Source organism: Molossus molossus, unplaced genomic scaffold, assembly GCF_014108415.1.
Source record: "Molossus molossus isolate mMolMol1 unplaced genomic scaffold, mMolMol1.p scaffold_m16_p_17, whole genome shotgun sequence".
Taxonomy (NCBI): domain Eukaryota; kingdom Metazoa; phylum Chordata; class Mammalia; order Chiroptera; family Molossidae; genus Molossus; species Molossus molossus.
In genome coordinates, this window is record NW_023425352.1 from 9,089,942 (window position 1) to 9,107,074 (window position 17,133).

The 17,133-nt window shown below is 47.1% G+C and overlaps 1 protein-coding gene across 4 annotated transcripts in view; it reads left to right on the forward strand.

Annotated features, from left to right (window-relative positions):
* Positions 1-17,133, forward strand: part of SFXN4 (sideroflexin 4) — a 24,310-nt gene continuing 7,177 nt past the window's right edge. The window contains exons 1-12 of one of the 4 annotated variants that reach the window (XM_036265091.1): positions 13-66; positions 1,880-1,945; positions 4,394-4,468; positions 5,285-5,311; positions 5,398-5,452; positions 6,886-6,911; positions 7,645-7,698; positions 7,777-7,833; positions 7,960-8,025; positions 9,880-9,958; positions 10,807-10,922; positions 15,903-15,988. In XM_036265091.1, the coding sequence (XP_036120984.1) occupies positions 28-66; positions 1,880-1,945; positions 4,394-4,468; positions 5,285-5,311; positions 5,398-5,452; positions 6,886-6,911; positions 7,645-7,698; positions 7,777-7,833; positions 7,960-8,025; positions 9,880-9,958; positions 10,807-10,922; positions 15,903-15,988 (746 nt within the window). In that variant the 5' untranslated portion in view covers positions 13-27. Of the gene's footprint in view, positions 67-1,879; positions 1,946-4,393; positions 4,469-5,284; positions 5,312-5,397; positions 5,453-6,885; positions 6,912-7,644; positions 7,699-7,776; positions 7,872-7,959; positions 8,026-9,879; positions 9,959-10,806; positions 10,923-15,902; positions 15,989-17,133 lie in introns of all 4 variants that reach the window. The other 3 variants (XM_036265090.1, XR_004959988.1, XM_036265092.1) reach the window with 3 other exon arrangements.

A 17,133-nucleotide genomic window follows, 5' to 3' on the forward strand; every position in this document is an offset into this window, starting at 1 on the left:
CTCCCGGCGTGCAGCGCGCGGCCGCCCATGGAGCCCAACGTGCACTTCTGGATCACCCAACGCCAAGTACGGCCCGGGGCCCGCGCGGCTGGGGCGGGCGGGCGCGGGGCGCGACGCGTGCAGTTGCCGCGGCCCAGGTGACCTTGGGCAGGCCACGTGGTCGCACCACCCGCCGCGCACCTCACACCCCCTAAGGGGTCTTAGGGGAAACCCTCCGCTGTCGGAAGCCGACGGCCACGTTACTCGTGTCACCTCTGCCCCAGGCCTGGCTACCGAGGGTGGCCACAGAGTCACCCTGCAGATCGCCCGAAATGAGCCCGTCTCCCCTCGCAGGTGTCTGCTCACTGCAGCCTGAGCTGTCGGGTTGCCTGAGGTGGGAGAGGAACAGCTCCTCCCAGGAGCCCCCAGCCTTCAGGGCCGTTGCTGGGGGGCAGGTAACAGGCCCCGCCTCCGGTAGCTAGGGCGGCGCTCTCCAATAGCAATGTGATGGGAGCTGACTCCTATAGATAATTTAGGTTTCTAGTAGCCAGACTACAAAAGGCTTAAAGAAACATCTGAAGTGAATTTTAATAATATATTGTATTTATCCCAGTAGATACAAAATATTAACATTTCAATATGTAATCTATATGAATTTTTTTTTTATCCTTACTCGAGGACATTTTTTTGCATTTATCTTCAGATAGAGCAGGAGGGAGAGAGAAACTTCCATGTGAAAGAGACACATTGAGTGCTGCCACCCACACAACCCCAACCAGGCGCACCTGCCCCTAGTGGGAACTGAACTTGGGTCTTTCTGGTGTGCAGGCCCATGCTCCAACCGCTGAGCCAAACCGGCCAGGGCTATATGAAAATTATTAGTGAGATATTTTACTTTTTTTTTATATATTTTACTTTTTAAAAAAAAATTCTCACTGGAGGATGTGTTTTATTGATTTTTAGAGAGAGAGAGAAACATCAATGTGAGAAAGAAACATCCATCGGTTGCCTTCTGCATTTGCCCCAACTGGGGATGGAACCCACAACCTAGTTATAGGCCCTAACTGGGAATCAAACACACAACCTTTTGGTGTAAAGGACAACGCTCCAACCAACTGAACCACCTGGCCAGGGCTATATCCTTTTTCGGTATTAAGTCTTGGAATTCTGGTGTATATTTTACACACAAAATACATCTTGAAATCAAGGGCTCCATAACCACATGTAGCTAATTGGGCAGCACAATTCTAGGATGTTCTCTTCCAGCACTTACCTAAAGTAGGGCCCAGCCCAGGTTTGTTTTTTTGTTTTTTGTTTCTTTAATTTAAAAAAAAAAAAAAAAACCCACCACCATCTACTTAGTAGCAGCTCGGTATTTTTTTCAGGAGGGGAAGTAGAGAGGGGACAGGGAGCACAAGTTGTACCAGCAGAGTCAGGACTCAGCTGAACCCTTGTGAAGTCTGAGGGCTTTTTGGAGCAAACCATGCTTCCTTTCTCCACATGTCAGCCATTTAATTCCTCAAGAGCAATTTGATATTGGAGTGGTTCAGAGCACAGGCCCTGAATCTTCTCCTGGGATGGGTTCCCTTGAGTACACTAAGCCCTTCTAAACCTCAGTGTTCTCACCTGTGGGATGGGGATTCTAGGAGATGCAGTAGGCAGACAGCCCCATTAGTTTCTCAAAAATAATGTTAACCGTTATTATTACCATATATATTTTTATTATTAATATATTTTTGTTAAAGATGTTGCTCCTTTTCCCCCCCTAGACACCTTCCTCCCGATCCTGCTCCCACTCCCAAGATTGTTGTCTGTGTCTATTGGTTATGCATATATGTATTACCATATATTTTTGTTGTTCTGAGGCTGTTAACTTCTCAGGTGTTTTCCCTCTCTTAAGTCTTTTATTCAGAGATTTCTTCAGTGGACAGAATTATTGGATCCTACAAATTTGGTCATTTCAATTGTAAGTATTTTTCTTGTTTTCAGAGATAATGAATTTCACATTTTATTCTGAAGCGGGAAGACTGTGTGTCCCTTTTGAAAGCAGGTGAAATAACAGAATCCACATATGTTATCATGCTTTTATTCCTTCAAATGAGCTTGTTAGATTGGAAGGGGATACACAAAAGTGGACATCCAATTAACAGATAATACCAAGCCCTGGCCAGGTGCTGGAGGTTCAGAGGGGATCAAACAAACCTTGCTGGGAATGGAGGACAGACTGACAACCTAGTTACAGACTTTGTCCTAGAGATCTAAGGGCAGGTGTCTCAGGAAACTGGGGGAGGGTGTTGAAGGAATGCTGAGAGGGAGGGGGGACAGTAGGAAGAGCCCAGGGGAGGAGAGCAGGTTACCCAGTCACTAGGACTTTTTATGCAGGGGAATGAGGCAGTTCTTTTTTTTTTTTTTCCTTTATTTTAGGAAGAGAGAGATAGAAACATTGATGAGAGAGAGCATCAACTGGCCGCCTCCTGCCTGCCCCCCACTGGATATTTGGCCCACACCCTGGGCATGTGCCCTGACCAGGAATCAAACCAGTGACCTCTTGGTGCCTGGGTCATCGCTCAACCACTGAGCCACACCAATGTGGCCGAGGCAGTTCTTGAAGGACCTTGTGTGTCATTCAGATGAGAGGAGTTTGCACTTAGCCTACAGGGCAGGGCTTGTGTTTCAGAGGGTTTCTTTGGTCACCATGTGGTGAGAAGGCAGAGGGGACCAGACTGTCGGCAAGGCGATCAGTTCATGGGATGGCTCAGCTTCCAGGTGAAAGATGAAGGTTTGAACCAGGTGTGGCTGAGGGATGTAGAGATCCTATCACCAGCAATGGCCCCTTAGGGCCACACCCAAAGGGAAACCCCCAGCCTGTGCTCAGGATGTTCCATTCAGCCTTGTTTATAATAGAGAAAAACAGGAAACAACCTGAATGCTTATTGATAGAGAAATATGTGGTACATTCATACAGTGGAATTTTTTTTTTTATCCTCACCCAAGGACATTTTTGCCTTTATCTTCAGATAGAGTGGGAGGGAGAGAGGGAGGAAGAGAGAAAGAGAAATATCAACGTGAAAGAGACACATCAACTGGTTGCCACCTGCACAACTCCAACTAGGGCCAGGGACGAACTGCAACCCAAGTACGTGCCCTTAGCAGGAACCAAACCCGGGTATCTCTGGTCCGTGGGTCGACTCTCTAACTGCTGAGCCAACCGGCCAGGGCTCATACGGAATTTTGATTAGCTGATAAAAGTGATCTTGTGCCCAGCCAGTGTGGCTCAGTGGATTGAGTGTCGTTGAGGGACTGAGAGGTCCTGGTTCGATTCCCGGTCAGGGCACATGCCCAGGTTGCGGGCCTGATCCCCAGTGGGGGGCGTGCAGGAGTCAGCCAGTTGATGTTTCTCTCTCACATCAGTGTTTCTCTCTCTCTCCCTTCCTCTCTCTCTAAACTATCAATAAAAATAAAAGAAGTGATCTAGTTATCAACATATATTAAGTATAAACATACAATATATGAGGTTAAATGGGAAAACGTGGTATCTGTGGTGTTTACTGGAAAAGCAAGATGCATAAATACAGTATTTATGCAAATTACAACAAAAACCACCAATACTATGTATATGTTTATGGATATATGTATTCATGTGTGTATAAGTATAAAAAAGGAGACCGGAACTCATAACAGTGGTTACTTCTGATAGAATGGGGAGGAAAATGATACTAGGGCGATGGCTCTTTTGGAAAAAAAAAAAAGAGAGAGAAGCCAATATGACTGTTTACAGTTGTCAGTTCTGGGTGAGGGGATTATAAGTATATAATCATCCTTTTTTATTTTCTGTATTTAATTTTTTCCCTCAAATTAAGTAAAAAAAGAGAGGAAATAAGGCTGAACGGATTAGATGTGGGGGCAAGCGAGAGAGAAGGGCCTTCTAGGTCTCTGCCTGGCACACAGGCAGACGGTGGTCTCGTTCACGGAGGAAGCTGCCATCAGGAGACGGGGAATGGCAGCCCCAGTGGGTCAGCTGCTGGCTGGGAGGTCTGAGTCGGAATGACACAGGGAACTATCCTAATGGGAACTCTCTCATCAGGCGGAGAGCCTTGGCTACATGTCGCATTGAAATCAGGTGTGACAAGCATATGATTTTTTAAAAAATAATTTTTTCTTTATTGATTTTTGGAGAGAGAGGAAGGGAGAGAGAGAGAAACATCAATGAGAGAGAACATCTATTGGCCACTTCCTACATGCCCCCCACTGGGGATCGGGCCCTGACTTGGAATTGAACCGGCGACCTCTTGGTGCATGGGTGGATGCTCAACCACTGAACCACACCAGCTGGGCAAGCATGTGATTTTTAAATCTGTGGATACACCTGAGCAATGTTGAGCTCATGGCTTGATTTCTTTATATTTGATTTTAGGAAAAAATAGAGAAATCGAGGCAGTTATTGTTAACAAATGAAGATGGGTCTATTCATGACTTGGAGGACCATCGGGTATGTATCATGTGCTTGGGTATGCCTGGTTCAGGACTGGGTGTGGTGCCTTTAGGTGATTCTTCCCTCAGATGCTCTGAAATCTGGAACTTTGTCATTGAAAGCAGGAATCTGCTTTTTAAAGTCGGGTTAGTTTTTTCATTGTAGTTAGAATTCTTTCTCATAAACCAGATTAGTATTAAGTACCAATAGTAGAAATTAATAATAAGGAGAAAAACCAGGGTTTTTCCTATGCAATGGATATCAGTGGGGATTCTTTATGCCCTGTGGCAAATTCCAGAATTCAGGCAGGCCTCCGAAATCTGAATCTATTTTCTGTTAGAGGCAGTGGTCCGAGGCGGGGTTCCATTCCTGCCCAAGGACTCAAACCCAGTATTTGTTACCTACCTTGCAGTGAATGTGGGGGGCTTTCCAGACCCAACAGACAACAGTCTCGTGAGGCAGCCTATGGAAAGCTCACAGATTTAACTTGTTTTTCTGGGCTCATAGGCTGGTTCTGTTGCAAGGGAGCTGGCTAATGGTGTGCTGTGTCGTCTGCACACAGATGCCGAGGGATGGGTTGAGTGTTGGCTTTGAGTTCTCTCCAAGGTCAGAGGCTTAGGGCTTTTAAATGTTTTGGTTGTTTTCTTTACGTGGATCATCTCTTTGGTTGTTGTTAGCTCATTTGTTCGTTTGATTAGTTTATTTTGATTTGTTCTGTCCACGTAGTATTGCTCTCTGAAAGGTGGAGCAAAGGCAGCATCAGAAATGAGACTGGAGACATGTGTTTGCCGCCAGGCCACCTTTAAAAGCTATTGCTTGTTTTTCCCTATTTAGATTCGAGAAGCTTGGAAGAGAAGTCTCGTAAGTTTCAGCCCCTTCCTAATTTTTAGCTTCCTAACAGAACAAAACCAAACATCAAACTAACATGTGTGCTTACCTTCTTGAAGTCAACAGTGCACCCTGACAACAGCAAACTGATCCCCGTTCCTTTTCGACCTGCAGGTGAGCTGACCCTAATTTTCAGAAGTAGGAAGGTGTGACCTCCAAGAGTTATAAAACTCAGCCTGCCTTATTTTAATTGTTTTTTTCTGGAAGGATTGCTGACAGTGAGTCTGGAAACCACAGCGTAAAAAGAACGCTTGAAGGGTGTGGGGAGAGCAGATTTGGGGCCCAGACCAGTGCCGTGGAAAGATCTGGGCTTCGGGAATGGGGATAGGCCTGGTGCAATAAGCTTCCATACCTTCTCCAGGCCCCACCCTACTGGCACCTCCATGTGTTCACCAACCCGAAAGCTCTCCAGGCCACCTCTGTTAGTCTCTTTGTAATGTGTTTTTATTGATTTTGTTGGAGAGAGAGGAAGGGAGAAAGAGATAGAAACATCTGCCCTGGCCGGTTTGGCTCAGCGGTTAGAGCGTCGGCCTGCGGTCCAGAGAGACCCGGGTTCGGTTCCCGCTAAGGGCACGTACCTCGGTTGCAGTTTGTCCCCTGCCCTGGTTGGTTGTGTGGGTGGCAGCCACTCGATGTGTCCCTTTCATGTCGATGTTTCTCTCTTTCTCTCTCTTTCTCTCTCCCTCCCACTCTACCTGAACAAAAAATGGAAAAAATGTCCTCGGGTGAGGATTAAAAAAAAAAAAAGAGAGAGATAGAAACATCTACCTGAGAGAAACCTCGATCGGCTGCCTCCTACATGCCCCCCACTGGGAATTGAGCCCACAACCTGGGCACGTGCTCTGACTGGGAATCAAACCGAGACCTCTCAGTCCATGGGATGAAGCTCAATCCACTGAGCCACATGGGCTCAGCCTGTTAAATGGAGGCTCTGTTAGTTGTCCTGGCTGGTGGAATCACTGGCCATTGGTGATTAGCTCAACCTCTAGCTCCTCTCTCCTTCCTGGAGAAGGAGGTTAGGGGAGTGGGGCTGAAAGGTCCAACTCTCTCATCACCTGCTTGGTTCTCTGGCAACCAGCCTCCAACCTTAGGCGCCTCCAAAAGTCACCTCATTTACCGTAAGCTCAGGCGTGGTTGCCAGGAGTGTGTTACAAGTAACCAAAGACGTCCTTTCACCTTTATCGCGTTCCTCTCGCTTGGGAAATTCTAAGGACTTTAGGATCTTTGTGCTAGAAACAGGGAAGGAGAGCAAATTCACATGTTGTGTTTTTAAGCAGGGTCCGAGATGTATTACATTCACGTGGCAGGGTGAACACGGTCCTTCAGTGAGAAGGCTAGTGGGTGGGAGCCTCATCAGGTCGGTCTGTACTCTGCTGATTTAAATGTTTGCCATGTGCATATCGTTATTTTTATTAGGAAAGTAAAAAGAATGAGCAAAAAATATCCTTTGATGTCCGTGCCTTCTGGGGGACTGGAAAAGAGGTTTGGGAGGGATGCCCCCTTCTGGCCTCTCTGCAGCCACTGACCGACCCCGTTCTCTTTGCCAGCTCTCCTGCCTTTCACAGCACCCATGGTGAGTAAGCTGCTCCTCGCTGTTGTGTCAGTGGGGGTGCAAGCTGGGGTTAGGAAGACATCCAGCCATCTCCTAGGTTCCGGCTCCCAGCCCCTGGCCCCTGACTGCCTGGCAGATGGTAATGGATCCCCTCCCTCGGACCCTTGTCTGCCTTTCATACATTCCCACCCCACTTACCCAGTCTAGCATCCAGGCCTCTCAAAGGTCCACAGTGTCACAGGGTGACCCTTTCTTTGACTGCCTATTGCGCACAAAGCACTCTGGGTTAAGATGTGCTTCCTGCCACAAGCCCACAGAATGGTCCTTCACCTTCTTTCCCCAGGCCCTTGCCTGGACACAGGCCCTCACCTGGGACCTGGAATTGCCCCCACGGGCCAGCCCACCTTGGCTCTCACAGGGTGATCTCACAAAGTGACAGTTTTTCCACCTCTTTTCCGCCACTTTTTCCACACGTCATCTGTGCCCCCTTGAAGTTCACCTTTCTCAGCGGGCTTCTCAGTTGCCAGTCTCAGAGATGGGGACAACCATGACACCCCAGGTGTCCTCAGTGCCCAGGTGGTGCCCATTCCATATCACTTGTCCACTGACCGGTCGCCCCTACCTCACACCTTCCTCTCCTTGTCCCAGCTCCTGGGAGGCTCAGTTCTGCATCTCCCCTGGGAAGCTCTTTGCTCTTACAAACTCTCAATCCCCCAAAACACTGTAACTCTGCTTTTTTTTTTTTTCTTTAAAGGTATTTTTGTCGCTGGTGTCAGTGAAAAACCTAAAGTCCATGATTTTACCTCAGGTAGCAATTATTTCAATTTTGTGAAAACTGAATTCTGTTCTTGAAACCACAATGTGACCTATTTGCCTCTTTCTGCAGCTGTCTTTCTACACCTACAGCACTGCGTTCAACGTCATCAATGGGAACGCAAGTCAGGCGAGTCTCAGGAGGCCCAGAGGGCTGCGACTTTCATTGTATCTTTCAGAATTATTCTTTGTTTTAATTATCTTTTCTAGGTAAAACTGTGCTATTGGCTAAATGTATACTGTTGTTTTTCCCCAGAATCGTCACCCATATGAGAGTATATTACTTGGAGCAGGAGTTATTGCTTCTACAACCTTTTTTGGAGTAGGTATTTTAAAATTCTGTCAAATCATTTTGTTCCTCAGAATTTCAAAACACAACTTTAGGCCCTGGCTGTTTGGCTCAGGGGTTAGAGCATCGGCCCTGGAACCCAAGGGTCTCAGGTTCAATCCCCAGCACCTGCGGGAGGTAATCAATCGATATGCCTCTTTCACATCAATGTTTTTTCTCTCTCTCTCTCTACCTCCCTCCCTCCTTTCCACTCTATCTAAAAATCAATGGAAAAATGAGCATTAACTGTAACAAAAAGAACTTTATTCTGATTATAAATCTATATTCTATTTTTTTTCCTCATGCTAGGATATTTTTCCATTTATCTTCAAGCAGAGTGGAAAGGAGGGGAAGAGAGAGAGAAAAACATCGATGTGCGAGAGCCACTTCAACTGGCTGCCTCCTGCACAACCCCAACCAGGGCCAGGGACGGACCACAATCAAGATACGTGCCCTTGATCAGAACTGAACCCGCGACTCATTAGTCCGCGGGCCAGTGCTCTAACCACTGAGAAACCCAGCCAGGGCTGTATTCTATTTTTAAATTTTTTTTCTTCATTGATCCTAGAGAGAGAGGAAGGGAGAGGGAGGGACAGAGAGAACGTTGACTGGCTGCCTCCCGCACACCTTCCACCAGGGACCACAACCCGGGCTTGTGCCTCAACCGGGAATCTAACCGGTGACCTCGTAGTGCATGGGTTGATGCTCAACTACCGAGCCACACAGGCCAGGCTATATTCTATTTTAAATAATTCAGGCACATGCCCAGGTTGTGGGCCTGATCCCTGGTGGGAGGCATGCAGGAGGCAGCCAGTCAATGTTCTCTTTCATCAATGATTTTATCTCTCCCTCTCCCTTCCTCTTTCTCTAAAAATCAATAAAGAAAAAAAAATTAAAAAAGAAAAAGGACTTTGAGATGTCATTTTTCCCTGGCCGATTTGGCTCATCAGTTAGAGTGGCAGCCCACGGACCAAAGAGTCACAGGTTGGATTCCAGCCAAGGGCACGTACCTTGGTTGTGGTTCGTCCCGGCCTCAGTTGGGGTCATACGGGAGGCAACAAGTGGATGTGTCTCTCTCACATCGATCTTTCTCTCCCACCCCCCCTTCCACTCTGTCTAGAGGTAAATGGAAAAAATATCCTTGGGTAAGGATTAAAAAACAAATAAATAAATAAATAATTCATAAAGTATGACTAAGACATAAGGAAGAGCCCGGCTCTTGTGGCTCCGTGGTTGAGCGTCGACCCATGCACCAGGAGGTCGCCGGTTTGATTCCCAGTCAGGGCACATGCCCAGGTTGTGAGCCCAATCCCCAGTGGGGGGCGTACAAGAGGCGGCCAGTCGATGTTCTTTCTCATTGATGTTTCTATCTCTCTGTCCTCCCTTCTAAGCCTGGGTTTATACCGAACAGCTCAGTGACTGGACAAATTAATGTTACTTCTTGAAAACTCCACTTATTTCTCTGATGATCAGGAAAACAGCTCAGTGCTGCACGGAGAGCCCTGGCCAGTGTGGCTCAGCTCATTGGGCGTTGTCCAGTGCACCAAAAGATGGATGGTTAATTCCTGGTCAGGGCATATGCCTAGGTTGCAGGCTTGATCCTGGTAGGGGGCACGAAGGCAGCCGATCAATGTTTCGCCTTCACATTGATGTTTCTCTCTCTCCCTCTCCCTTCCTCTCTCTCTAAAAATCAATAATAAATCATAAAATATATCCATATACACAGAGTGCATTGGCTGTGGTCTGACCTGTAATAGGAGCGAGGTTAATGCTAGTTCTCTGCTGTTGAGTATGTTCAGCTGATATTTTGTTCCCATGCAGTAATGATTTTTCTCTCTTATTTTCTAGTTATTCTCTCGTTTAATCCTAATGAAGTATCCACTGAAAAACATTTTGCTAAGAGAAACCTTGCCTGTCATCATTCTCGGTAAGCAGGAGGCATGCAGCCCTTGTGGTCTTTGAGCCTTTCTCCCATCTTCCGGGACACCCAGGTCCTTTGGCCACACTGTGGCTGATGACAGCCCCCATTTGCAGCTGGCAGGTGCCCCCAGGCCCAAATGAAGCCTTTGATTTCAGAGGTGACACTTTCTCTGTAGATACTCCTTTAGTTGTGCAAGGATGAACACAAACCCGGAAACACGAATTATATTTTAAAGACTATCGGCACAAGCCTTCTGCATGTATCATTTCACTTAATCCTGACAATAGTTTATGGGTGGGCAATATTATTCCCATTTGCAGATGAGGAGACTGAGGCAGGGGAGGTCAAGTACCTTTCCTAGGGACGTAAGGAAGGGCAGTGATCTGACTCCAGGGGAGTGGCAGAGATATTAGCCAACTATTTTAGGTTTCCAGCTTGCAAGTTCACTGGTTTACGTTCCAAATTTGGGTTAGGGAATCAGCACTTTGAAGAGTTGGCAGAATATCAGTGGTAAAATTTGGGAAATTGTTGCAGAAACCTGGTCAAACCAGCTTAAGCAAAGAAGGGGTCATATTTCCAGGACCGCGGGTTTCTCCTGGAATCCTGTCGTGGAGCCAGCTGGACTTTCTGGGGTGCTGGAGCCTGATGCTGGGTTGTAGTCAGGATCCAAGGCTGCTGGACCAGCAGCCCTGACCTGCCCCACAGCCCAGGAGAGAGCCTGGTTGGCCCAGCACAAGTCAGGTGACCCTAGGGTGAGGGAAGCACAGCCATAGAGAAAGAGGCTTGACACCAGAAAAGATGTTCTGTCACTGGACTGAAACTCATCCTTCTGTTGTGTTCTCTTCAACCCACAGCCAACATCAGTGCAGTGAATGTTGTCGCATCCCGAAGTTTTGAGCCCATGCGAGGGGTTGAGGTCATGGACAAGCATGGCAATGTCATAGGCTATTCTAGAAGAGCTGGGACAAAGGTAGGAGGACATGATGGCGCTGTAGCTGCTTGCCTTTGGGGCAAGGAATTGAATTTTATATTTGAGAACTGGTAACAAATTCATGTTTTCCTTCAGACTTTCTTATCCTGTCTTCCCTCGTGCTGAGAGAAAGTTTACGTTTTGCACTCTGATGTTTAAAAGATCACGCATTAAACCCAGGCCGGTGTGGCCCAGTGGGTTGAGCATCTTCCCATACACCAAAAGGTCACTGGTTTTGATTCCCGATCAGGGCACATATCCAGGTTGTGGGTTTGATCCCCGGTTGGGGTGTTTGTGGGAGGCAACTAATCAATGTTTCTCTCTCCTCTCCCTTCCTCTCTAAAAACAATAAAAACATTAAAAAAAAAAAAAAAAGATTGTGCTTTAGTAGGTTTTACAGAGAAACAGAACAAATAGGATATCTGTCTATGAAGAGATTTATTTTATTTTTTTTATTGATTTTTAGAGAGAGAAAAACATCGATTTGTTATTCTACTTACTTATGCATTCATTGGTTGTTTCTTGTATGTGCTCTGGCCAGGGATTGAACTTGCAACCTTGGCGTATCGGGACTGCACTCTAACCAGCTGAGCTACCCATCCAGGGCTGGAGAAATTTATTTTAAATAATTGGCTCATGCAGTTTGTACCACTGGGAATGTGTAGGGTAGGCCTGCAGGCTGGAAACTCAGAAGCTGCTGCTACAGTCTTGAAGCAGAATCTCTTTGGGAAGCCTCAGATTTTGCTCTTAAATTCTTCAGCTGATTGGGTGAGGTCCAAACACACCATAGGGGGTGAGCTCCTTTACTTAAAGTCAACTTAAAGATCTTAATCACATCTACAAAACACCTCCACAGCAACACCTCAAATCCTGTTTCATTAAAGGCTTGGGAACTATGGCCTAGCCAACTTGACCCATAAGAATGACCGTTACACATGGGCGTCTGCCAAATGCTAGGCTTTTCTGAGTGGGACATCTTGTTCTTCAAGCTCAGTATCCACCCTCCCAGCCTGTTCTGTACTCGTGGAAGTCAGTGGACACCCTCTCTGCATTTAAGAGAACCTCTCTCTCCATCTCACAGCAGATGTTCTTCATATGTAGGGCCCAATTTTTCATTCAAGGGTGGCCTAAGAAAATCCAATGCTCTGACCCAAAACTCTTCTAAAAGGCCTCAATTTTTATGTATTTTATTTTTTAGAGAGGGGGGGAAGGGAGAGGAGAGAGATAGAAACATCAATGTGAGAGAGAAACATCAATCGGCTGCCTCCTGCACGCCCCCTACTGGGGATTGAGCCGAAACCTAGGCATGTGCCCTGACTTGGAATCAAACCTGGACCTCTCAGTCCATAAGACAATGCTCAATCCACTGAGCCACATTGGCCGGGCTTTATTTTCATTTTAATCTCCAAGGATATGTTTTTATCGATTTTAGAGAGGAAGGGGGAGAGAGGGAGGGAGAGAGAGAAAAAGAAACATCAATCAGCCACTTTCCCGTATGTGCCCCGACCAAGGTTCAAACCTGTAACCTAGGTAGGTACCCTGACTGGGATTCGAACCTGTTCCCTTTTGGTGTGTGGGACAACACTCCTATCAACTGACGCTCCACCCAGCCAGGGCAAAAAGGCCTCAGTTTTTAATTATTTTTATTATTAAATAGTTTATCCTTTTGCTCAATTCAACACAGTGACTGTTGAATGCATTCAACTTTAAGAACTTGCAATAGCCTATGGTAATTTTATTCTGGGTATGGATAAAAAACATTTTTTTTTAACTTATTTTTTTTCTTTATTGATTTTAGATGGAGGAAGGGAGAGGGAGAGAGAGATAGAAACATCGATGAGAGAGAACATCGATTGGCCGCCTCCTGCATGCCCCCTACTGGGGATTTGGCCCACAACCTGGGCGTGTTCCCTGACTTGGAATCAAACTGGCAACCTCTTGGTGCAGGGGTCGACGCTCAATCCCTGAGCCACACCAGCCGGGCTAGCTTTTTTAAAAAATATTTTTTTAACAAATGAGATCTTTTGGGGATTTCTGTCAAGTGACTTTAGCTGAAGAGTTGTAACGTGGGGCAGTTGTTTGCAAATGGCAAGAAGAGCAGCATGAAACGGCCCCTGATACGAAGCGAGAGAATGGCCAGCTGGACAGCCTTCTGCCCAGCGTGTCGGTGGAAGAGGAGCTCAGGAAAAGTCTGCTCAACCTGGCCAGTGGGGCTCAGTGGTTGAGCATTGACCCAGACACCAAGAGGTCACCGGTTCAATTCCTGGTCAGGGCACATGCCCAGGTTGTGGGCCAAATCCCCAGTGAGGGGCATGCAGGAGGCGGCCAGTCGATGTTCTTGCTTATCAGTGTTTCTATCTTTCTCTCTCTCCCTTCCTCTCTCTCTCAATAAAGAAAAAAGGAATTTTTTAAAAAGAGTGCTCATTCAGTTGGGAAATGCATCATTATTCAGCTCATGAAATGTGTTACTCTGAATCCTAGCAATGATTCACGAAGCTGAATTATGAACCATCAGATATGTCTCAAAATAATGGCATGTTTCTGAATGAATCACAGCAGAGATGTGATAATTGCCAGTATCAAAGAGGAATGTTGCTTCTAGAAATCAAATACCTCGTTTTTAAAATGAAGGTTCTGTGCCTAGGAAACCACCCTAAAGAGACTTTTTTTTTAAATCCTACCCGAGAATATTTTTTCCACTGATTTTCAGAAAGTATGGAAGGGAGAGAGAGATTGAGAAACATCAGTGCAAGAGAGACACATCAATTGGTTGCCTCCTGCACGCACCCTGACCTGGAAAGGGGATCAAACATGCAACCCAGGTATGTGCCCTTGACCGATAATCAAACCTGGAACCCTTTGGTCCACAGGCCGATGTTCTAACCACTGAGCCACTTCGGACAGGGTCTAAAGAGCCATTTTGAACAGCTTTATTGAGGTGTAATTTACATACTTTAAGATTCATTGTAAGAGTGTATCATTTGATGAATTTTAGCAAATTTAAGCAGTTATGCAGCCATCACCATAGTCCGATTTTATTTATTTATTTATTTTTATCCTCACCTGAGGACATTTTTTGATATTTTGTTCAGATAGAGTAGGAGAGAATGGGACAGAGAGAGAGAGAAACATCGGTGTGAAAGGGACACATCGAGTGGCTGCCACCACACTACCCAACCAGGACAGGGGACAAATCGCAACCGAGGTACGTGCCCTTAGCGGGAACCGAACCCGGGTCTCTCCAGACCGCAGGCCGATGCTCTAACCGCTGAGCCAAACCGGCCAGGGCAAGAGCAAATGTTTAATCCACAAGTTGTTCCTCAGCACCTCCTGCCTGCCGGGCACCATGCTAGGCTCTGGGCACCAAACCCTCACCAGTCTGAATCCCTTCTCTCCAGGAGCCAGGAGCGCTTGGCCTCCCAGCGGGGAGGCAGCCTCAGGCCCTGCTAGCTCTCTAGGTATCTAGTCCATCTTGCTGGGAGGAACTAATTTTTTGCATGAATGCCAACTTAAGGTAAAACAAAGGTTTGATGGTCTGCTTTTTTTAAAAAGTTTATCTTTTTCTTAAGAATTAAGTGTCTGCAACTGTGCGTAAGCATAAGCATTCTTTTATCATGTTCCTGTCACCAAAAGGTTTATTTTCTTTGGCTAAAATTTCAGAAACTGCGTAACCAGCAATATCTGATTGTAATAGGGCACCTTTGATCAGATTTCAGGAGCCTAGTCCATGTTGTTTTCCCTTGCCTGGCCTTGTGAGCCACGCAGTTGCAAACAGTAACTGGTGTCCCAGTGCCTCCTAATGACGACTGTCTTGTTTGGGGTGTCTTCCCCTTGCATAGGTGACACATGGAGACAGGCAGCCTCGCCCCACTGATGGTGAAACACACCATGCTCATAGCCACTTGTCTCTTCCTGAAGTGGAGCAATTTGATTTTATTTAATGTTCCTGAACGTTTAAGAACCAGCCCCTTGGTTCTCTCTGTCATCGTGGGGGAAGGGCATTCCCTGCAGAGGGATCGGATGAGCCAAGCATTCGGGTAATAAGCAGAGAGCAGGTGCGGGTAAGGGAGAGGAGCCCGGAGGCAGGCTGCAGCCACGTCCTGGAAGTGGGAGGAAGGGAGATGGGGGAAGGGAAGGGTATGGGGGCCCATGTGCATATTTATTTTGCACAGAGTAGTGCTGTGTGTGGAGTTGTGTTCTGTGTGTGGAGTTACTTGGGGGTTGGGTTCTGAAGTTAATATAGTTATCTATAGTCATAGTTTCCATTGAAAGTCTTTTACATTGTCCTTGAATGCGCATGGTTTTGTGTATATAACCCATACAGTAAATTATATACTTAAATGTTCAGTGCATAGAGCAATGTACATAATAGAAAAGATGACAGAATGTTATAAACTCTATATACATGTTTGTGCAAAATAAGGTTTTATAGCACACTTTTAATTACACGAGCAGCAGACTGGTGCACGCGGGTGGACTTGTGTGTGTTCTGTGTGGGTGTGATCCCCTGCTGGTGTACTGTGAACTAGGCTTTTGGAGCACTCCTACACCGGCAGGGGTGGGAATCACTGGGGCGCTGTCCAGAATAGGGGGGCCATGGCAGAGTCCTGGATTGAAAGGAAAACATGGATTGGTCCTCAGTGGCCAAACCAGCATTTCTACCAAGGGGATTCCCATTTGGTTCTAAGCGAGGATTTGTCTATAAGCTGCCTTTGCTTATAGTTAGTATTTTATTTGGCATGGTCAGCGGACTGTGGAGTTGGGGTGGGAGGTAAGTCCTGCCTTCAGTTACTCCTGGCTCCCACCCCAGCCGTCCTACCTGCAGGTGCACGTCGGGCGCCGCCTCCACCTCTCTCCATGGGCATTGTTTTTTAAGTGAGAAAGGAGAGTTGCTGTTTGCTAGTCTCTGTCCTGAATTCCAGGATCCCTGGAAATCATGTCACTCCATGTCCTCAACTGGTTTCTTTCGCTTTCCACTAGGCCGTTAAAGAGACAGCAACATCCAGAGTCGTGCTGTTTGGGACCTCAGCTTTGATTCCTGAAGTCTTCTCACACTTTTTTAAAAAGTAAGATGCATGCTCATCTCTCCAGGGAGGAGTGAATATTTTGACAGTTAGAATCCTTATAAAACTTGTCAAATCTGAACCTGGTGGGAAGGATGGGAAGAGCTCGCTTCCGTGGTCTTCCTCCTAAGCACTGTTTGTCATAGTTAAGACTGGAGGGTTGATTTGGAATCCGGATGTGCACTTGCCAGCAACCTGCGTCGGCCAGGCCCCCAGTTAGCTCTGTGTTCTTGGCCACGACCCGGCACCTGCTGAGGCGTTTCCTCACTTCCAGACGATGGGTTCGGATGATCTGCACATTTTCCCAGCTCTGACCGCCTCCCCCTTCATTCCAGATGTGTATTAAACGAGCTTAAATGGCCCCAGATGTAGTAGACTGTCATCCCATTTGAGAAGCAAGAAATGGCCTGTTGGGAGGGGGGCCTGGCGATCAGCTGGTCTGAGAAGCCCAGCTTGCAGTCGCTCAGGCCAGATACTGGGTACGGGCAGGGAGTGGAGCCTGCGGCGGCTGAACAGAAGTTCCAGAGTGGAGACAGCCCTCTCCTCTCCTGCCACACGTTGGCTTCTCGTGTTGATGAGGGATGTAATTGCCCACACCTCCTAGCTGTATCCTCACAGTGTCCTGATGAGAGATAAAAATACAGCAAACCCCAGCGTGGCAGGGAATGTCTTCCGCTCAGTTCACAAACTCCCCGGGAAGGATTCTATTGGCTCACGTGGGGTCAATTGCCGCCTGTTGCCGAACCAGTCCACTCTGTCCGGCATGGTGAGCTAGGAAGACCCTGCTAGTACCGTGTAAGGAATGTTTTGTCAGGAAGTAGCAGCATCCGGACAGTGTGAACTGTTACTCCCACGATAGTCAGCTGGATGGATATGGAGACTTATGCTCGGTCAGGATCTCCCTGGACTGCTCTGGCCGGTCCCAGAGCTGGGCTCCTGGGAAAGCTGGGACGGGGTCGGTCCCTGGATGCCTGTGTTACAGCACTGGCTGCCTTGTGGGGAGAGATGGTCCTCGTTTACCAGTGGGCCTTGGGGTGCCCAGGACCACATGTCATCCCACAACCATGATAACATCCAAGCTAGAGTGACCTCCATGGCTGACTCAGCCCTTTCATTTTGCATCTGAAGAAACCCCAAGCTCAGAAGGG